Source organism: Lepisosteus oculatus, chromosome 2 (genome assembly GCF_040954835.1).
Source record: "Lepisosteus oculatus isolate fLepOcu1 chromosome 2, fLepOcu1.hap2, whole genome shotgun sequence".
In the NCBI taxonomy this organism is placed as follows: Eukaryota; Metazoa; Chordata; class Actinopteri; order Semionotiformes; family Lepisosteidae; genus Lepisosteus; species Lepisosteus oculatus.
Genome location: NC_090697.1, coordinates 59074280 through 59098432, shown reverse-complemented (window position 1 = coordinate 59098432; position 24153 = coordinate 59074280). Strand labels below are relative to the sequence as shown.

Below are 24153 nucleotides of genomic sequence, written 5' to 3'. Positions count from 1 at the left end.
CCTTCTGTTTAGTGTTATTTTATAGGTGGTTGTTACTCAAACACTGATTGTCTTATCAGTCAGAGACTGTCCTCTGCTGTGGTCACATAGAAACACAGTGTCGCCATGGAGAAGCTCCACCCCCGCAGCATTCCTGCACCCTGGGAGGCATTACAATTTATATAAATTTAAATATTTCTCTCCACATTTCTCTGATATTATGTCATCAGGAGCAACTGTCCTTTTTAATCAGATGGGAGTTTTTAGGTCACTTTAATCGCACAATTGTCTGGTACAATTTAATACTCATAAATAAATGTATTTTTTTAAACTGTGTGTAGTTAAAAAATAACTTGGATGAGCTATCTTTTGGAAAAACTTTACTTTTCATATTATTTCATCTACTGAAAGTTTTATATAACACTTTAATGGTTTTATCAACCATAAAAGTCAAAGGGGAAAAACCTCTTAATTACAATGATAACCTGGAGAATACTCATTTATGGTATTGGGTATTTCTTTGGAGCTGTATTCCTTGAAGTAACTTGTCCAAGTGTAAAACAACAGTGTCCTACATGGGATATGAATGCACAGCTCTTTCACAACTCTATGGTCCAGAACCCTAACCACTACTCCACAGTGCTGCAACTAGAAATGGGATTGGTACATCTGCTGCAAGGTAAAATATACACAAGCCCTTTGCCTTTTGCCTCTGATTAGCGAAAAGGATTAGCTTACGTTTGTATAGTGTGTACAGTATTTATTTAAAAACAAAAACCTAGTAATCAGTGCTGGTGTATAGCGTGCATATTGAATTTTCCTTCACTGTAGAGGCCAAAAGAAATTAAGCAACTGGTGATATAAGTCCAATCAACAAATGCTGAATCCCAACCCCAGGAAAGTAGCTGCAAAATGGGCGGTATCCCATCACAACAGCCAAAAGCAATAAGAAGCTTGGAGAAGATGACGTAAGCTTTGAAAATGTAAGAAACTCATGCTAGCACAAAACTGAACATTGTCTTATATGTGTCTAAAACAAATCAGTATGATTACCATGCTTTTAATCTTTACAAAGATTGCCTGCATTGCTTCATATAACAATGATACAGATTAGATGGAGTTACAGATACTATTATAACAGTATACAGTACATTTTACAAGATTTAGACATATAATCAGATCTAGGCAAATAACTGCCAAACAAATACTTAATGCAAGTATCAAGAATGTCCATTTTAAATACCAAACACATGGTCTTAAGCAATACATGAGAAAGGTTATAGGTATTTTTTAATTTACACTGCTGAAATCACAGTGCAAAAATTAAGCTCAGATTTCACTGAACACAGAATTGATTACGTAGTGTACATTGTTTCAAATGTTCTGAACATTTCTGATTGCCTAGATGATATACATAATTTCGGATGATAATTAAAATATCAAGACGCTTCACAGTAACCTATCAAACACTATAATGATGTCGTTATCAATTATTAATTCATATGTGTATTCATTGGAACAGCATCTCATTCTTATATACTGTACAGTAGCAATTATTATAATATTTCTGCCTCACTTGTATGCAACTTTACACTGCCACTGCTACTGCTACCCCCCTGGAAGATTATTATCAACAGTATGGTTTACATGGTTATACAATACCTCAGCTGTCAATCTACAACTGTTTATGTATTGAAATTTAAAAATAAACCCTTGTGTACTGTACGATGATACTGTTTAGCAAAAGCCCCACAAAAAAACCTCCATTATTTAATTAATGTGACAAATCACTTGGCTATTTCTAACTTGTAATTTTATCTTGCATACAAGTACTGTTTCATTCCTGGTACACAAAATGCTGTTGCTGATGGCTTATCTTACTTTCAATTCCAGGAATTCCATAACCTGTGTCTAGACACTGGTCCAGTGGGTGTCTGATATTCAACACCATGTCCCTAAGCTAACCTTTTCCCTCTGTCACACTTTCTATACTTATCAAACCGATATATATGCCAATATAAAATCCAGATGCCAAGGTTACAATTTTGCATGACAACAGTTTTGCATGTTTGTTCATCCTGAAATTAACCTTTATTAATCTAATCTATATTAACATATCTATTAAAATATTCAACATTTCTGCCTTCATCATGGATTATTTGGACAACATTATTTATCCCCAATTTCCAATTTCACAGAGCTTACATGTGCAGTACATGTATACTGTCATATGTGATATGATAACATGGTCTAAAATTACCCCACTATCTATCTATTTATGGTATTTTTACAAATCAAGGCTTTCTTTTTCTAACAGAAAGGCAATATGTTACAGGACAGTACCCTCCAAAACTATTAAGAACGTGAAGTTTGAACTGAGATTTTCTAAGTATTGTTTATTTATAAAAGAAAATTCAGTTCTTCCCTCTTTAGTTACTAAAAATATCAAGAGTGTTGAAGAAATAGGTGTTTGTTGTTGTGTAATAAGGCATTCATAAAAGACCAATGAACATTCTATTACCTTGTCTCACTTTGACATAAGTGTGTAGGGTCTATAATCAATAGTCAAAATGAAAACCAAAGAACCTTATGTTAAAAAAAAGCAGGGAATACTGAAAGAAGAGAAGAACTCAATCAGAACCATAGTACAGAAATTGGGAATATCAACAGTTTTGCAAGACAATGAAGAAGAGATAACTTGCAGGTATACTTACCAACCAGGCAAGAATGGTTCAGCCAATAAATAACCTGTACATGACAACTTTTTTGCCATGGAAGGCTTTGATTGATTCCCTTCTCTATAGCCTGTGTTATTTCTCCCCTGCAGAAATGTGATGTTTCTACAACATGATGTGTTACAATGTCTGGTCCAAATGGAATGTCATACTTAAACAGATTAAGGGAACTTTATCTTTTTTAGTTTAGAGCAGAAACAAAAAAATGAAGGGGCTTTATTCTGGTATTCTCAATCTTGACAGGCACTCAACAAATCAATTCAGAGGAACTAAGATCAACAACAATACAATAACCTAGGAACACAAGTAGAATTAAAGCTTAGAAGCCTTTCAGGTCAGAAGAGAATTGAAAGGTTAAATGCTCAGATTCAATCTTTTGAATCTCATTGAAAGTTAGAAAATAACTCCATAGACAACTCCTTAGTTATTGAAGATGAATGCAAAATTCTTTAAGCTTGTAACAACCAAATACACAAGATGGATTAATAGGTCTCCTCTCACATGTGACCTTTCAGTATATATTACTTATGAACAGTAAAATTCAAAGTAATAAACTGTATAATTGCACAGAAGTTAGTTTTTTCATTTCCTGGACATATTCATGTCTGAAGGGTTAGAAAAAATAATATTAGTTTACACTAGAATGGCAAACAATGATAATGATATTTGTCTTCACTCTCAGTCTACACCACTAAACTTCTTATTACTTTAAGTCTCCTCAGTAAAGTTAATTATGGCAACACATTTACCTCAGACCACTATATACTGTACATGATTCCCAAGTTAATTAAACAGTCATAATAAAACAAAGTCATATGTCTTGTATATTGACTGTTCAGTCTGAGCATTTAACAGAATGTGTAAGCGAAAGGTGAACAGATACTAAATCTTAAGACTACGGTCAGGTCTCTCTTCCAGGTCATATAAAACAAATTTAGAAACAAAATGTCATAGAATGGTAGCATTAGGATAAATTATTGCAATACAATGATTTGCTGTATAACTTAAACAGGAAGCCAAAAATGGAAGGCAAAAAGAATCCTGAAATAGCTACAAAGTCCACTTACTACCTGTACAGGTTAACATTATTAAGCCTGGTACCAAATGCCGAAAAAGAAATTGTACAGAAATTAAGTGATTGTAGCCATAATAATCACACAAGAAGTTAATAAATTAATTAGTAAATAGCATGTTGCTGTTTCTTTTTCTGCAAACAAAAATGGGCTGAGTGCTTGTGGTTTGTAGCATTATAACTCCCTGCTGCCGTATTTGTATTTACTGTATGGAGGGATGGAGATTGGATGGAGATTGCACCCTTGAAAACCAATTTAGAGGATTACAAAACACCTTTATTTTGTTCATCTCCCAACAATAGTTCACAGATTTCAATACTTCCACATATACCCTATAATGGCCTATTATTGGACATTTCTGAACAGTTTTTTTGCTGATTTGAATGCTGTCCTTAACCCAGGTCTTGATATACTGTGTTTTCAGCACAGCTCCTGTGCACTGAATTACAACTGACCTCAGGCTAGTCAACACAAGGCCAGTGTTTATCCCATCTAATATATATATAAATATATTTTATTCTTTGAGATAGAAATCATTTCCGTCAACTTGACCTTGTGGACATTGTACCAAGAGTGGATCTCATCAGTGGATCTCAAGATCTTGTCCATCTATTTCTTGAAACAACCCAGGATATTGAATCCAATAACAGAAGTGGGTAACTTACTGAAGACCACAACAATCCTTCTATTTTCTGAGTAAGTCCATACTGTCAAAACCATTGAGGATTTTGAATAAGGTATGAAACTAAACAGATGTAGCTCACAGTAGGACATTCCTTTGAGCCCTTGACTTAATTTTCATCGTAGCAGTTTACCATTGAACATGAAAGGCACTGAAAACAGTTTCTATGTAATCTCTTCACATACACACATACATCTATAATAACACAGATAGTATATTACAGTGTTACACTACATTAATGCCTTCATATATAACATTTCTGATTGTATTCTGTCCTATTAAAACTGTGCAGATTGATACAAAACTGCAGAAATCTGAGCTACAATAACGCACTCTTTAATCATCTGTAAATTCTGTTACATTTGCCGTAAACTCTGTCAACCGAGCAAGTGTTTTCAGTTTCATGTGCACTCTTGCTAAATCTTAATCATGGAACCTGTGCTTCCAAAGGTTAGCTCATTTGGATGAAACTATGAAAGCATATTACATCGTTTTTTGTTCCATTTCTGGTCTTCAGTTGCTGAACACTTATTCTGAAAATAAAGCATGGTGAAAACTGTTTTCATTTCTGTTACACTTTCTTGTAATTGATGCACTGTGTCTTGAAAAATTATTTATCCGCTGGTGAGATGACCACATTTTAATGCTATTTGAGCTTGCAATCCAAACACTTTCAAATAGAACTTTATATTTGTAATTTTTGCAATGTATTATAAACAAACCGAAAAGCTCAAATTTATTTAAAAATGTAATTAAATCAAAGAAACCCATAAAATGATTAGTTGCATAAATATTTAACCCCCTTTGATAATAATTCTTAATTTATTTCAGGTGCAAAAGAGTAGAATGAAAGGTCCCAAAATTATTATTATGATTTCAGTGTGTAAATAAAGTGATTTCACTTGACTACAAAATAGTCATCTGTCACTGTTAGTTCTCTAAGACAGATATTACATTTCAAGCCGCAACTCACATGTCATGAATGATTGACCATGAAGCTCAAGGAACTTTTAAAACAAATCAGGGATGAAGTAATAGAGATTCACAGATCAGGAGAAGGTTATGTTCTTCTTTAATTAGGGTGAACTCAAATCATAAATCAAACCATCAAGTAGAATTTGCATCACCCCATCCAGATACTTCCTGAATCAGTCCACCATTCCAAACTGAGCACCAGAGCATGCAGGTAACTTGATAGACTAACAATGTGTAATATCTCCAACTTTCTCTGGCTGAAATGGGAATCATTCTATATAAATCAAGCATGTTCAGACTCAAAGCTGGAAAATGTTACTGAAAAACTGATGTCACATGAAAAATAATCTCATACTCAACATCTAGTTACTGCAGACAATAACTGATGTCTACTGCTTTGTTATATGCATTATATACAGTATATACAGTATAAGCAAGAATTGTTTTACTGATCAGGTACTGCTTGAGGCCACTGATCAGGAATAGATTACTGTGGATGTACCGCTCTAGGATTTCAATAATCACTTATCTAAGTTGATCTTAAATATCAAGAGATGATCATGCAACCCAACAGTGTCTTTTTAATTTAATCTTTTCTACATACAGAGCAGAGCTCTCCAAAATATTAGGAGAATGAAGCCTAAAGTGGAATTTTTTAATCTCTGTATGTTGAAAGAACAAACGTATTGTGACATTGGTTTGCAGTTGACTCTTGTTGTCCAGGTTTTGTCTGTTGTTCGGTAATTAGGCAGTCATAAAAGAATTGTAAACATCCTATCAACTTGTCTTGGCTTAACTTTATTGACTGGGGTCAGTTATTTAAATTAAATGAAAACCGAAGAACTTTCTTTAAACAAAAAGTAGGCAGTTTTGAAGGTGTAAGATAAAAAACAATCAGAAACATAGCACTGAAATTGGGCAAGTGAAAAATAGCAATCTGGTTCATTCAGAAAACAAAACTATGAAGTAAGATTATCAATCAGCCAAGACCGGCTTGGCCTAAAAAAAAAACATCTGCAATTGGCAGAAAAATGATTCAGCTGTTAAAAAATGTTATAGTGATGTGTCCAACAACCTCCAGAGCACAGGTGTAAAGGCCAGTTGTGGGTTGCCAATTGTGAGTTGCAGGGTGATACTGTATGGCTGGTGGCTAAAATAAACCTTCCATCATTACAAAGATGAGCTAGGAGACCTTTTACCTATCAAAATCTACTGTTTAGTCATGACTGAGACAGCAGAATTAAAAAGGAAGCAGAGCCCAAAATAATTATAATAATAATAATTGCTTACACTTATATAGCGCTTTTCTAGACACTCCATTTAAAGTCCTTTACAGGTAATAAGGACTCCCCTCCACCACCACCAATGTGCAGCATCCACCTAGATGATGTGACTGCAGCCATAGTGCACCAGAACACTCACCACACATCAGCTATTGGTGGGGAGGAGAGCAGAGTGATGAAGCAAGTTCATAGATGGGGATTATTCGGAAGCCATGACTGGTAAGGGCCAAAGGGAAATTTGGCCAGAACGCTGGGGTTACACCCCTACTCTTTTCGAGAAACACCCATGGATTTTTAATGACCACAGAGAGTCAGGACCTTGGTTTTATGTCTCATCCATGCCTTTTTACAGTACAGTGTCCCTGTCACTATACTGGGGCATTAGGACCCACATAACACCTCTTCCAGCAGCATCCATAATTTTTTCCAGGAGCTCTCCCATCCAGGTACTGACCAGGCTCACACCTGGTTAGCTTCAGTGGGTTGCCAGTTGTGAGTTGCAGGGTGATATGGCTGCTGGCTAAAATAAACCTCCCATCATTACAAAGATGAGCTAGGAGAGTTTTGTAAGTCTAAGGCAGGTGAGACCTTTATAGAAAGATCAGCTATTACCAAAGTGACAGAAAGTAAGGAACTGCACATGCTCCAAAGAACATCTAATCTTTGAAGCATAGTAGAGGCAATGTCATGCCCTGCACATGGCTGCCTCTAGACTAAGTTCATTCATCTTTCTTGAGGATGTCACTAATGGTGGCTGCACCATTAAAGAATTAATTGTGGAATTTACAGCAACATTGTATTTGCATATGTAGAAGAAAATGCTTCCATACTAACTGAGCAGCACCATGCAGTACGTTAATGACCCAAAACACACAACAAATCACACGACTAATGCAAGCAATGAGCTCACCAGGAGAAAAAAAATGAAAAAGGTTTAGAGTGGATTGGATTCAATAAGGTATGCCTGTTTTGAGAATAATTACACAAAGAGTTTGGTGAGCTCCCTGGGGTGCATAATTCAGATAATGCCACAAATTTACTTAAAGTAATGTGCCCCGATACTTATGGTCACCTGAAATTATGATGTTAAACATAAAGTATGTAATCAAATGTATGCATGAAATTACCCCAAAATAAAAGGTATATTGTACTTATCATTCATAAATAATACAAATTAAAAAAAAATGAATTGATTGACTATAAAATAAATAATAGAAGTTTTGACTATGCAGTCAAAAGGGTCCAATATGCATGATAAACCTCTATTATTGAATTAAGATTAATTGTTTGGGCCTTCTGGTAGCTAAAGCTGGCCTTACAACTTTTCTTTTCAAATGACTTTAGATGTTTATGGCTACAATTTTGTAAATAAGGTTCTGTCAGCATTTTCCACATCCTACACCACTCGTAAATAGCTTTGCAACCTCCTTGTGAGTTTGGAAACTCTAGTTTGAGAAACGCTGATGCAGCACAAACAAACATGATATATTTAAAATATTTTTCAACAAAATCATTTACAATTTTTTATGCAACCACAATAAATGTATTGTGATGGGAACTCTCAATTTCCTCAAGGAGAAAGTCCAGAGGTGTTTCAGGAACATCCAAGGTGTTATGAGGTGTTTTGTAATTTATACTGTTTTGCTACTTTGCAAAAGCAAGGCACTGTAGAATGTGAAAATCTAAACATTGCAGTGTCAATATTAACTCTCGTGAAAATGTCAGGTTCTGAAGGTGGTGATTAAATGGCTAATGGTGATGCTCTTCATAAATAACTTATTGCTAGGTATTTCTTTTGTTGTTGTTTTTGGATAGATGTGATGCAGTATTGCACAATTTCGTATAGGCAACTCATACAGGAACCAACTGAAAACATTCCTAAACAGAAATCCTCCACCTACCAGGCTTGTGAAAAATCATTAACTAAGTGTCACGTCTGATCAGCCTTCCTTACTTAAAATTAGCTCTGTAGGAACAACTGTTTAAAACATTATTTTATTTTCTCACTTGACAAATTGTACTAAAACATTTTGCAACTATAATGCAATATAGTATTTTAAGCCTCTAGTTTAAAATTGTTATAAGTCCTAACAGTAATGTATGTATTACATTTTTATATAATAAATTGTCTTCTGGGAAAACTGGCCCTAGTGTGAGTGTGTGATTTGCCTGTGTCTTTGTGTACCCTGTGATGGACTGGCATTCCGTCCTGGATGTTCCCTGCCTTGTGCCTGTTGCTGGACGGTATAGAGTTCGGCTTCCCTGTTACCCTGTATTGGAGCGATTCTAAATTGGATGAATGAATCGACTTTATGCATGCATCCAGCTTAGACACAGCTTAGAGGAATCTAAGCTGAAGGGCAATTAAAACAGACCATAGGAGGCAGTTCTTTACATAAATGACTGTGGAAGTAAGGAACAAGCTGTCCTTCCATGTTGGTGAGCCATCACCCTCACTTCTTAAAAGAAATGTCACAATGTGATCCTCAAATCTATTAGCTACTAACTGCCTAACAGGCTAGATGAGCCACATTGCCATTTGATCTTTTACATAAAAACATAACATTAGTTGTATCTTGTTTAAAAACCACTTACACAGGCATACTCAACATTACACATAGGACAGAAAAGGAAACTTGTACAAAATCAGTGTGTGTCTGTAAATGGAACAAACAATGTATCAATTTCACTAGAGTTAATTTAAGGTTTACTGGAGCCCTTCAGACACAACATTCTCCAAACGGTCTCCTCTTACAGTAGTTCTCCTTTGAGTTCATACTTTAACTGTACTGTTCAGTGAGAGCTACTAATTTTGCAAAAGTTAATCAATAATTGAGTGTACAGTATGTGAGTCAATACATTTTCATAAAAGCTGTAGCTATGCTCTTTTCACAAGAAGTGCTTCGCTACTGTACAAACAGTCTGGAATTGTAGAGCTGTGAAACTGCTCACATATTTGGAAAAAAGCATCACTCTTCTGCTTTGCTGTAACAATGTTAAGTAGCATCACTAAGTAGGGAGATACAGTAACTGTTCATAGGTCTTTGTTTAAAAAACAGGAACTTTACTAAGAAATTATTATTGCAAAAACAATACTTTTGGTTTGGAAATATGTTTGGAAAATCAGCAAAGCTTTGTGTATTTCTACATATTCTATGTTTGTACATACACTTTGTTTATAGTTACAATAGTTTATATATTTTATGAGAAATACAGTAAAACACATTTTAATTTTTTCCACAGGCAGTGATACCTTTACCTTTACTGTATAAAAAAGACAAATTACCTGATAAAGTTCTATTCGCTGCTCAGAAACTCTTGCCTTTGGATTTGGTAATCGAAAAATCCTAAGTTCCGCCTTCACCAAATTTGAGGCATTCTTCTCCATTGGTGAGACATCAAATGTGAGTCGTCTGAAGTAAGGATTATATAGCGTCGAAGAGATGACATCTGGAAAGGATTTGAAGATGTGATAAGGAAAATGTTAAAACGTTTATCCTGAAACACACCTGAAATCTGATAGCCACGGTCGCTCTATTTCTATTCGAATGCTGATAAATTCCAATCCTAACATAATTCAGCACGGTTCTACAGTCTGGCTTTTTTTTAAAAAGGAAATGATTAGGCATAAGGATTATAAAGACATATACAGCATGTAATTTTCATTTTGCAACTACAGTATGTTCATATAATATGAATGGGAAACTGATTGCTTGAAATTGTGTTGTGAATGGTGTACAGCAGTGATAGGCAACCTTAGCTCTCAGATGCCAACCAAGTTTACTTCTGAAATACACCACATCTGAGGACCTTAGTGACTTAATTGAACCAATTAAGTAGATGAAAATTCAAATCCCCTGCTTTTTCCAGGTATTAACTACAGTAGGTGCTTATTGAAAGGTCCTACTAAAACCTACAGGAACCTGGCACTGGTGAACCAGCACAGCCCACCCCTGTTGTAGAGACAACATACCCTAACAAGACATACAAATCCTTTAAAATTCCAAATATTCATCTCTTCTGTGATTAAAATTAGAAGCTTGATAAAGATGACAGTTGTTTTAAGTTGGGGTTTTTTTTGTAGATTTTATTCAGGTAATCATTTTGATAAACATACAATAACTGATTTTACAGTATGTTACCATTGTTGTCATACTTTGGAAATACTTATGGAATCTGTGTAAAAAAGCCAGAAAATAGTAAGTCATAAGCATACATTCACAGTTCTCCCATTAACACAATGAGTGCTAATTGATAAGCCCACAATTAAACCAGTTCATTAAGGCACTCTAGCAGCTTAATTTGCATCTAAACAAAAAATGGTCACACTGACGTGCTGTAAAAATCTTAAGTTTGACATTTTTTATCTTTAGTTGGACAAGGCATTCTGAGAATTATTTGGCAAGTTTATATGATATGTACTATAAAACAAATTATATATTTGTGTATATACTATCTCGATATAAGAAAAACACCAATCTTAAATTGTATTCACTTCATAATGTATTTATAACACTTCTATACAGAAATAAAGTATACATTTTTTCCAACATGTAAATCATATGGGATTTTGCAACTGAACTAAACTTTGAACTGAAAAAGGTATTATCATTTTCATATTATTAAAACACTGATTAGTGTTACAGTTTACTGTTGTTATGATTTTCAGGTCATGTCTAGAAAATAAGGTAAAGTTCTCTTTAAATAAATTTAATTAAAAAAACTATAGAAACACAACTTGCAGTAAATGGTTAAGGAATGGTAGGACATTACAAAATAATTTACATAATGTCCCTCTTTCTGGATTACAGAAGATCAAAAAGCAGTATAAATCCAGAAAACAATAAAAAGAAGATGTGTAAAATAGTCTCATAAATCTGTATATTTTACCAATTTTACGTCAACTAAATGTGTTTTAAGTCTGATCTGGTGATATTCCAATACAGTGGATAATGTTTTAGGCTACTGCCAACGAGAATTGTGGAATGCCATGCCAACACACTTTATAGCAATCATATTTTATTATGAGTAAATAAAACTTTGACAAAATAATTCCTTACTAATATGCTGGGAAGGTTTCAGTTTAAAAAAGCTGTCTTTTGAAATAATCACACTTAGGAACAGTTGACTGGACAATTACAATTCTCATGAAAGCTTTGGAAAGTGTTCAGCCCTTCTGTTGCCTTAAGAGCCCACACAATTTCTGAATGTAAAGTAAGGGTTTTGCAGGAATTAAAAATAGAAAATAGGACAGAATCTATTATTCTAAACATTTAACACTTTCTGCATAATCAGAATTCTGGCCAAATCAGCCAGGATTCATCCTCCTACTATCATCAATGCCAATGGGGAAAAGTAGAACAATTAAATAATAAATGTAACCTTACTGTACAGTATAGAATAGTTGCTACGTTTTATTTGAAGTTGTGATCTGCATCAATCCTGGTTGTTTAAATATGGAAAAATATATATTTGACTGTTGTAAGGCACCATGATGGGTAGGGTGCTATCTTATACGAGTATATTTTTAACATAATTGCCTTTGGATCACTTTTCCTCTTTCCATACTACCAGGGAAAGGTTTTTTTCCTTCCAGCACAGGCTGCTTCTTCTCATAGTCGACAGTGGTTCAGATCTGGGCTCTGTCATTAGTTAACTGTGACTGTGACTCCAGAAAGAGGATGAACAGGGAAGGAGAGGTTGTAAATCGGCTTCCCAGGCCACAGCATCCCTTGAAATTTGCACTGATAATGGTGAAAGATATGTCTGACCACAATTCTTTGCTTAACCCTATTGTCTGTACTGCCGGCATGCAATGTAAAAAGTGGATAATGACAAACAATTGCCTGAAGAGTACTCATCTGTAGTCTACATTTCTTTCATGGACCACAGTTGTAATTGTATATCACATTGAATAACAACTGTGGAATACAAAATTCAAGGAAAAAAGAATATATAATTTGTGATTCTATGTTTACCTAGAAACTATAATGTATTACCATACCAAGTTAGGTGTTTGTGAGATTCATAGAAACAAGAAAGAAAAGGTATGTTATTGAGTAAACATAAAGAAATGTAGTCTATAGGCATTTCCAACAGACGTTCTGGAAAAAAAACAACTTTTCAAGCAGCTTCGTGGACGCACACTACAGACCTCACTACAACAACCGACAGCTTGATATTGTGGTGGAAATAAATGCTTGGTTTGAAGATTTTTAAGTAATGAACCATGGAAAGAGCAATTGCAGTCACATTTGTAACCACACAAATAGTCCAACCTGCGTGCTCTGTAAAATTGTTTATCCACTTTGTTATGTCGTTGTTGGGTAAGGTTGCTGTATTTGAAGGTGCAAATTGGCATAGGTTCTTAAATCCATGTCATGTTACTTAAACATACTGCCTTGGCAATTTCCACAGCAAAGTAACGGCAAAGTTGCCAATGGATTTTATTGTCATATGGTCTATTAAATGCTTCAATTAAATCCGTTATAAATACTATGTAATGCTACCATTGTTTTAGAAATCACATAACAACCAGCTAAATATCTGCTAATTAACTTTCCTATTCTTTAAAAGTGCTACTAAAATTATACATTATATTTTCAGAAATGAAAGAATACTGTTATGAATCCTGAGATAATCATGATCACAATCTTATTTGAATAGAGAAATACTTCTATACCAAATGTCGCAAAGAAAACATGAACAAGGTGAAAATAGGGGAGACGTACTTTTGTTTGAGAAAGTCTGTGGCATTTAACACATTATCAAAATTCTCCTTTAAAACACTGTATATAGTTCATTTCAAAATGGACACTTTCGCTATGGAAAGAAACAGGGACACACGGTCACAAGGGCACCCAGTGACCTAGACACAAAGGATAGAGAGAATAGAAAGCACCCCAAAGCGATCTGGAACACTCTATCTAACCAAGACCACATTCTGGAGTCATTCAAGAAGTGGCACAATGAGACTCTGCACTCAACTAGCTACTAAGCATCAAACAAGTCAGACGGGCTGAAATGTCCCCTTATGTTTCTTACCCTTCTTTCTTAAGAGGAGCCACAAATTCTACAGAGACAGTCCATCTGTCATGGAAAATCGAGCAAAATTGATGTTCCAGTTTCAGACTGCACAAGGAAACCTGGAAGCTGTGCATGGAATGAATGACAAATAAAAGGCAGCTGCAGTTATCCCTTTTTCTCTTTTCTGAGAAACATCAAACAGGCCAACAATAACAGTGCTTTCTTCTTATCAACAAAACAAGCTAGATCAACATAAAAGTCACACTTCAACTTCCTCTCACAGGTCTGGATTTAAAAACACACCAATAAAAACTTTAACACCATGAATGACACCGTTGTGCTGAAACTAACACTGCCTATATTCATCTTATACAAGGAGTTTCATTCAGAATGCTCCATATCTGCAGAGATGGGACTGGCAGTCATCAGAATTATAAAAATAGGAGAGCAATACAGTTTATCGTGATAAACCTAGAGCATGATTAAATATATGATAGGGTTATAGAAAAGGGAAAATTATTATTATTCGCTGCCAAGAGATTTTTAGTCATTCAGTTACACAAGCCAAATTTGTTAATACTTTTGTAAGGTCTGTTACAAATGCAAAGTGACAAGGTTTATTTTTTTATTTAACAGATGATGTAATCACTTTGGAATTGTAACTTAAAAAATCACAGTTACAGTTATGAAACATTGCTAAAATTTTGTTTTACTGACAATTCTACTGTAAATCAAAGAATACATCTTTTTATAGATGTCTATTGGGCAACTTCTTGTATTAGAAAAGAGTACATTTACAGTAGGTGATACTCTGTTGGCTACACCCATGGGTGCTCCACTTGTTTCCATTTAAAGGAGTAGAGCTGAAGAGTTTAAAACACGTTTACTGTGCTATACTCAGGTTAACCTGTTAGAAATGCAAATTATTGCAATACTACTGTAGTACAAAATCACTAGAGATTCAAAACCCTTGGAGGATGAGTGTGAAAGGTAATCCTACATTTCACCACATTAAGAAAAAGGCTCTACTCAAAACACACCTGCCAAATCACAAATTCAGTTTTTTGACTTTTTTTTGTCAACAATGGCACTATGAAAGATCATCAAAACTGTAATATTGCTCAGATAACACAATACCCTGTGCATACATCAGTGCACTCAAATAACAACCTAATCAATCTCACAGGCAAACAGTACACTACAGCACACTAACTGATGAAAAAGTTTGTAAGACTAACATTCATGTGGCCCTGCACAATTTGTATTTCATGATAATTAAATGAGAATTTGCAGGTGTAGTGTATGATGAAATGAAATCACAGATATCCTAAATAACTATTTCACTTACTATATATCTTTACTAATGAAGAATAAATAAATATGCTAATTGCTACAAATCATATATGGCACAGAAAACTAAGTAGCAGACAAACTAATGCATCACTAGGCTCACACATCACCCAATGGTTTGTAATTAGCTCAGTGAAGTAATTTGCAAAGCACTAGCAGCGGTTAGATTTTTAACAGTCATTTCAAAAATATAAATAATCAAGGAAACTGAAAGACTGCCATCAAAATTCTAATATACACAAAATTGTCTAATATTCTAGAGCAGGGGTGGGGAACGTCCGGCCCGCGAAATCATTTGGTCTGGCCCTGCCAAGGCAACCGCAGGCGTAGAGTTGGCGCGATATAATTTTCCTCGATATAATTTTAACAAAAGTTCGATAAATGTTCATGCTTTGCGCATGCGTGTTGCAGACCGGGCAGCTAACAGATTTATTTAATGTTTCTGCTGTTTGGCAAGTGTTGTGTTCTTAAAATAAAGAGTTGTTTAATTTACCAATTAACTGTCTGGTTTCTTCAACTTTCACTCAGGAGAAAAAATCTGTCTTTAAACTTGAAAGAAATAATGATTTGACATTTATCGTGATAATTATCGATATTGACTGATATTAACATTTTTATCGTGATAATGTTTTTGGCCATATCGCCCAGCCCTACGCAGGCAGGACTCGAAATTCAATAAATCTAGGAGCTTTTTTCATAGCAACATAAATTTATATTAAGTGAATCATAATAATAACGTACATTTTGAGGGACAAGCAAGGAACGTCCATTACGGAATAGACAGGACACATACGAGTACATGACGGGACAGACACGCATGTTTCTCGTCGGCTGCCCGCGGCCTGTCTGCCTGTATTGCGGTGATTCAGAGGACAGTCAGTGCAAGGCAGGCCTGGAGTGTACACGTTGTGAAAGTGTTAACACACTGTGTTTTTCGAACTGCAGGATGAAGTCAAGCAGGTCATGGAGATGAAGGGAAAACTTGTCAGGGAGCTCAATGATAGCAAGTGGCTGTTTGATCGACTGCGCTTCAGACTGACCGACACAAACCTGGAAAAGCAGTTGCGAGTAGCAACATCATCAGTGGCAGCTAACATCACATGCCTCACCAAAGAGAAGCAGTTCCAGCCATCACATTAGGGGTGAGTTAATTAAATGTTTGACCAAATATAGCAGGCTAATTTTTAAATTGATAATTTTGTATGGCCCGCGAATGATGCTATAAATATCCAAATGGCTCTTGGCAGAAAAAAAGGTTCCCTACCCCTGTTCTAGAGTATATCATTAGGGAAAAAATCTTATTTTTAAAGCAATTCTGTTATTGGTGACAGGGAATACAGTTCTGTAGAGAAGACCTATTCTAGATTTTTCTGAAGAATCTACAAAAAGAAAGCACCTGACACTCTGCATGTCGATTTTCATAAAGGATCTAACACGTTTCCCCATACATTGGCTATTGATTAAAAGATGTAGGAATTGAGGGTGAGCCATGTAGATGGATTCAAATCTATCTCCAGCACAGAATCTGAAGAGTAACAGATAGGAAGCGTCAGTCAGAAGTGGATTCCCACAGGGCTCTGTGCTGTTGCTGCCATTCCTCTTCATATGCAAAAGGTCATATTAATCAAATTGTCAGTAACAAATTAAACCTGGTGATGATACAAAGCTTGGAAAAATGATTAACAATAAAGTAATTATTCAGACAATGCAGTAAAATGTTATGGGATTTCTAATTGAGTAGATAGACGTGAAGTGAATGTTTGCAGAGCTTGTAGTTAGGTATGAAAAATCTAGAACATAATTAAACCACAGGAGTTACACAGTAAGAAAGCACACAGTGGGAAAGGGACCTAGGGGCTTGTCTAAAGACAACATGATCTCCCATTGAAACAAAGGTAAACCTTTTATTTATGTGGTCTGCTGGCTACTTCTGCTGACAGTACTTTTCTCATTAATCGTCCCTCCCCATGTGCATTTTCCATTCAATAAATTAGAAAAATAAATGGCCTCTCCCCTAGCCACTGCACTCCTCCATCTCACTTTACAGGGGCAATCGGGCACAAAGTCAAGAGAAGCTATGATGACACCACATATTGCAAAAGTTGGACCACACGTCACTTTGACTGACTCATTGATTTAAACAGCTTGAGAAGAGGAGTAGACCCATTGGCAATAGTTAGAGAATTAACTTGCATACATGCATGGCTTTCTACTGATATTCCACTGATCCACTGATATTAAATCATGAATGTGTTTTTACCAAATCAGTTTTAATATAATTTTCAATTTAATTGTTTTTAGAACTTCTTGATAAGATTGTATATCAATACTTTTTAATGGAAAATTAAAATATGTATATATATTTAAAATAACAAAATTATTTTTTTAAATGTATGACCATTATACCAATTAGTGGCTAATCTGATTTCTTACTGCTATGTTCTTCTGAGGAGCAATAATTTTTCAAATTGAATCCATGGCTCCATGGGGCTACTTAACAGTCTAACAACAGGAAACTCCAAAGGACAAATTGTGTTACAAATTAACTGTGCTTCCTGATGTTAGGAAAAAGAAAACATTCTTGAAGAATCGTACAAGCTGATTCTTCACAGTGCACAACTGTGGCGGAAGTCTCTCTGGCTGCAACCTTCACCCTAATAACAGGGATTAAAAATAATTGCTGGCATGCTTTGATATTTTTCCAGTTTGACTGTTATACTTCCCCTTTGTGCCTTATCCCACAGCTACATTCACTAACTACCACTCAATGAGATAATACATGGTGAAACTTTTTATTCTATTTTTGGGTTAAATGTAACTTATTTTCTTTACGTCATATTAGTATATTAGCTGCTTCATTGGAATACTGATATAAGTAGCAAACACCATTCTTTATAATGTCACATATGGTTGAAAAGTAAAAGTAAACTCTTCAGAATGAATTACATAGTACTTACTGTATGATTAAGATGCATAAATCCTTGCAAATTAGCTAATTAGGTCATCACCATAATCCCTAACAGCAGGGTTTTTGCTTTAAATAATACTGTGCCCAGTGGACTGTCCACATACGACCCCTAATAAGTATTGTCTCCACTCAGTATTTTGTCATTGTGGTTCAAGGTAACTGGGTTTTCTAGTCACATGTTCCATTACAAACATTCCAAAGAGATATGCTAACAAACTACATGCTAATAAATATGTTCTTTTCATAATTCTATTTTTCTGAACTTCCAGAGATTTGTGACCAAGACGCCAGGTAAGGAGCTCCCACTGTTTAATTTTAATAGTCACTACAAAAATTAGGAAAGTATTTACATTTATGGTCACCATAAACAGACCCATGATAAAATTGATTAATCAGCTGCTGTGTGGAGAGAGGTCCTAATTCCCTGTCCATAAGAACCAAGGAAACCTTACCTCGGAGACTGCAACACTGGATAAGGTTCATCCCTGTAATGATCTCTTAGGCTCATAATCTCCTGATTGGCTGGAAAATAGTTTTACTCATTGAAAGAATTGTGAAATGAATCAGGTAATGTCTTATAAAACTCATTGGCAATTTTCATATATTAAATTATTGTGTTCAGCGGGTAGAAGAGAGGATTTTCACCCCACTTTCTTCTGCACAAGAAGTGTGTGGCTACTCCTAAGAATGCCAACCAGAAAGGGAGATATCTTTGCTTAATGTTCTGTCAAGCTGAATTGGAAGGCCCATAACACAACCTGTGTATTATGAACATACTAGAAAAGAGTGAAGGAGCAGATTCAAATAACCTTTTACAAAACTCTCTGCCAATATGGCTTGCCTTGTTGGTTATAACCAGTCCCATAGAAGTTTACTCTTTACTCTTTTTTGCAATGCAACATGGCAGTTCATCCTTCAGATGGCCAGTAAATACGTTGCACCACTTTGACCTTAAGGAAGCTCTCTTCTGTTTTCATTGGATTACTCTGTCTTCAATGTATAGCACAGAAAATACATCAGACTGGTACAAAGTCCATCCAGCAGGTTGGTTTGTCTAGTTATTGTCCTATGTGGTACATCTTAAGACTTACTGTACAAGTCAGCCAATACACTAGTCAACTAGTTATACTGGGAACACTCATCTCAGAGCTCCAAAAAACAAAATATATGGACTAAGCCTGGACTAATCTATCTATGGATTAATTTATGGACTAAGCCTGTTACTTTATTATCAGTTAGTACAGATGATTTTGTATATTTCTGTTTTGAATAATCCTGTTTTTTGCAGTATATTCTTGAATTATAACATATATCAGTGGATCTAATCCAGTGGAACTGGAACTCATTTAAATTGTAAGGTGTATATTTCTGTAATTTTTTTTTCATTTCACTTAATATTGATTTGCAGAGCTCTATTGACCTTTATTCTGACAGAAAGATAGATTAATTCAATCATGGTAACTTTTACTGTATATGTTTTGGGTGTGCCTTTTATATACAGTATCACAAATTTTAACACCATTGTTAAAAACTGCATCTCTAAATACATTATATTGGGCTTCTGAACACCATGTTTACCATCCTGATTTTTTTTTTAATTCAGTATTGCTATGAGTATTTGAACACTGTTATGAGCTGTTTCTGTGTATATTTCTAAGATTGGTTTTCCATTTAGTGTTTATTTTGGATGTTGCTATTAACTGTCATTGTACAATATTAAAAATATTTTTTGTTTTATTGCCTGGCCATTTATCATTTGTTTACATAAATTTCTGGATGAGCACACTTCTTTCTCTACTGTGTAGATAACTACTGACTTGCTCAATACTGCTATGAGTGAACCTTCATAATTGTGGCTTACAAAATTTTATCTAGAAACTTGGATTCTCTAATAAAAAATATTAGATTTTCTAAATATTTTGAATAAATATCCACACCATTTGATCTGCAGGAAGCCCATTTCAAGTCTGACAATATACTGTATAAAGATGTCAAAATAACCAAAATCAAGAGTAATTTTTTGATAAAACATATGAGTTTCTGATAGAGTCTACCATATACATGACCATAAATGTTTTCAGAATTTGTAGAGATTATAATCCCATTTTTTATCTGTCAACGGTTTTCTCATCACAGGTTATACACAAATTGTAATTCACCACTTATTTGAACTGTTTTCTATTCATAAACTAATTCTTATTTCAACTGCATATACTTCCCCGAAGCTTACTGCTTGGAACCAGTGAGATCATAAATATATAATTAAAATCATGGTATATCTTATTGTCATATTATAAAGAAAAATGTAAAGTGCTGCTTTAAACAATGAATATAGTGTATGTCCCCATCTTTCAATTAGACAATGTTTTATGTCAGGATATATGACACTATACAAGCCAAAAGAAAATAAATGATACATATTGTATCACACGGGTGGTACAGAATTTAAAATGTCTGTTTGTGACAAACTGTAGTCATAAGTGACCTAATCCAGACACTGTTGAAAATCCATTTTAAAAAGCCAACATAAGGATTTTATTTAAAAATACAGATTATATTACAGATATTTGGTAATTTTCAAATAATATAATGCTCTACTGCAACCACAAAATACGTTTGATTCTGGTTACCACAATACAAAAAACAGATTGCTGCCCTGGAAAGAGGCCATAGCGCGGAGACTGACTTAAAAAGAACTGATCTCTTCAGCGAGAAAAAAATAAGGTGGGCACACAGGTAGAAAGAGCAAGAACCCATCTCATTTGTCAGCTCTTGTGATTTTATTGTTGTGTTCATTTAATTATCAAATTATTATTCTCAAAGTAAAACATATTTTTCCTGTTCACATCCAGCTGGTGACCATTTTTTCCACTCCTGTTAACATACAGTACGTACTTAACCACTCTTTGCAAAACATCTTGGTATCCTGCTGTTCAAGCCCTTCAGCATATTATCCAGTTGCAAGGAGAGTACTATTTACTGTATGTACTGCTAGATAGGATTTAATTCCATAAAAAACCTCCTGGCACCAACTGTCAATGCAGTAAAGACTGATTCTCAACACTGCGTACATACCCTCTCAACATAACCTCTGCCTCAAGCAAGTACAGTATTTGCTGGTTATTGTGAGGGAAACTTGGGTGAGTCCATTAAAGTCATAACCAGTTGGATGCCTCGCTAAATGTGGTGGACATTTACAGTAACTTATTTTTTCTTGCTCTTTCTTCCTCTAATTTTAAGGGAATCATTTAGCATCTGTGAAATAACTACATTTCAGCATATTGTTTTCATCCTATCCAGATTACAGCTGCTTTAAAGGGGAACTGCAGTCCCAATTTCCCAGACCAGACTTTAAATCTCAGTAACAAAAAAAAAATGTTATAGTAAAAACTTACAAATTTCTAATTAAGCACTACATTGTGAACTTTGTGAAAGTATTGTAAGTCTCCATGTTGTTGCAAACTCACCATCGAGTTCCACGAATTACGACTTGATGTGGCTCTTCCTGCTCACTAGTCTCCATAATGACTAATGTAATGTGATGTACGATGAATAAGTACAGGTTGTGCAGCAGATATTTCTCTGCAGAAATGTTCCAACGCAATCTGCATGCAGAGTTAACAAGTAAGTTGTATTTGTCAGCAAAACCGCCCCAAAATCTAAAGCAATAGTTCTATTGGATTAAAAGAGAGGTATTCACAAGCCTGTTTGTTTACAATGTCACAGGGCAGCACACGTCACTGGAAGTTTTGTTGCCTCATTCTGAATCGCAGAACATGACGTTGCGCATATCTGGAAATTTATTCTATTTTGTTGTGATATAAATCAGAGGTGTTACAAGTTACAATGTGCATTCTACTTTTATTGTGGTTAGAAATGCGCTCTTTCTTGCAATTCTTTCTAACCTCGAAATATGAAAATAGCATTGCAGTTCCCCTTTAATTATCAGGTTCTTATGAATACCCAAGATTACAGGTCCCTGACCTCCATTTAGGTCTGCATCAAGCTTCTTGCACTTGCTTATTTTAATATGCACAGAAACAGCATCGGAACAGTTCTTCCTTAGTTAAACTTGATTCCTTGGATTCCTTTGATGTATTTCTAGCCGTAATATTACAATTTGGAATTTGAATTTCACACTCTGGACATAGGCCAGTCTCCTTTTCCTCACCATCTGATTTACATCATGATTTTTTGGACAATCTTGTCACTCTATGGTTTGAAATTCTAAGCAGTTTCCCACCACTGACACAGTGTCACTTTACTTAGAGACTAAATTTTACATGAGACAGAAAGCCCCAAGTGAACAAGTGATAATATATGGCAATGTAGTCCACTGTCTCTACTCATTTCCCTTTTATATATTTTTTGTATTAACTATAATGTCACATCACTTTCAATAACTGCTTATCCAATTCAGGATCACAGTGGCTCCAAGCCTATCTTGAAAAGCACAGGGAACAAGTGGATAACTATAATATACAGTAACAGAACATAAAACAAATACAGAAATACAGCACTTCAGTAATATACTGTACATATTTTCTCCACAATACAGCCTTCTCGTAGTCAAATCAGGCACACACATTACCATCACTGTCACTGTTAATGTCAACCAACAACTCCAAAAACCATATATCCATTTTCTAACTGCTACTGTATATTAGGTTCTTGGTCACAGGGGAGCCAGAGCATATCACAGGCTTCTAAACATTTTTAATTGTCATCAAATTCTGTAGTAAAGAAAAGTGGCTGTAATACGTTTTTCACTATAGAGTAATTCGGTTCACACTATAAAGATGCCTACTGAGTAAATACTGAGTTAATCAGCCAAATGCATTTTTTATAGGGCCTGTTTGCTTTACAGGCCAAGTACAAGCACATTACGATATAGCGTGGGTGTAAAAGTATCACTGTAATCTGTGAAGTGCAAGTTGGAAGCAGGTTTGAGTTTTATTAAAACCTGCCAAGTTTTGATTTTAACTGAAACAGAAATTCCCATGACAGGGAAAGCTGTAATTGTAAGAAAAAAACGGTGGTCAGGCAACTGTCTTGGTTTACATAAAAACATTATATTGCCATATTTGAAATGTGGCATTATTAGAGGTTTTGCACAGCAGTGGTCTGTGGTATGGGACACATGTCAACAACAGAACAAAATGGTGGTCAGGCAGCCATCCTAGTGGAAAATACAAGTAGGTATACACTGTTTTATAGGTTTTACACTTGCCATTACCACTTTGGAGCATACAGTAGCACCAGCTGTAACAGCCTCTACCTGAGTATGAGTGCAACAGAGAGCATCAGCCTGGAACAGAGGCATTGAAGGCTAAGGTAAATAGGACAATTTATGTAATAAAGAAGTGCTTTAGCTAAATAAAACCACCAATAAAGTTGGAAAAGCTCAACAGAAATCCTAGATCTGAAATTCTGCAAAGATCTCCTGCAGACTCATGGAAATGCACCCAGTGTTTTAAATGCACTCCACTTACCTCACTCTATAAAGAAACAAGCACTGAGTTTCTGTGTCCATCTGCAGTACAGTGACCTACTCTTCTACCTCCTCAAAAGTCTGCGGGACTCCTGTCTCCTACAGTTTGTCCTCTCACTCAGCTGAACCACATTACCACCATATAATGCTAAAGCACTTCCAAACCTTCCAGCAACAATAACACAAGAATTCAAACTGAAACTCTGCTTAGAAAATAAGAATAAATTATATTGGAACTGTATAATACACAACAAGCTTGAATATTATCGGTCACAGGCATGGAAAAGATTTCAATTCAGCCAGGGTTTGCCAGGTTTAAAAATCCAAAACAAAAGACAGTGACAAACCATAGAAATTGCCGAGCACAAAACGAGTGCACATCCAGAAGTGACAGACTGTGTAGTCACTGTAACCTGGGACTAATCAAGATAGAGATTTAATTGCTGCTAACCTTGCCTAAAAATAAAACAAGAAAAAATAGCAGAAACCGACTTACTCAAAATCCTGAGTAGGAAAATATTATTCATAAACCTCTATGATGGTTTGAATAATAAACTACCCATCCTGCTAGGAGAGGATGAGCAAGCTTTG

At 35.2% G+C, this 24153-nt stretch overlaps 1 protein-coding gene across 1 annotated transcript in view; it reads right to left on the bottom strand.

The window, feature by feature from the left end:
- tgfb2 (transforming growth factor, beta 2) overlaps window positions 1-24153 on the bottom strand; it is a 54328-nt gene that overhangs the window by 8830 nt on the left and 21345 nt on the right. Inside the window, exon 2 of the mRNA XM_006625685.3 lies at window positions 10014-10177. Coding sequence (XP_006625748.1) covers window positions 10014-10177 — 164 coding nt within the window. The remainder of the gene's footprint in view (window positions 1-10013; window positions 10178-24153) is intronic.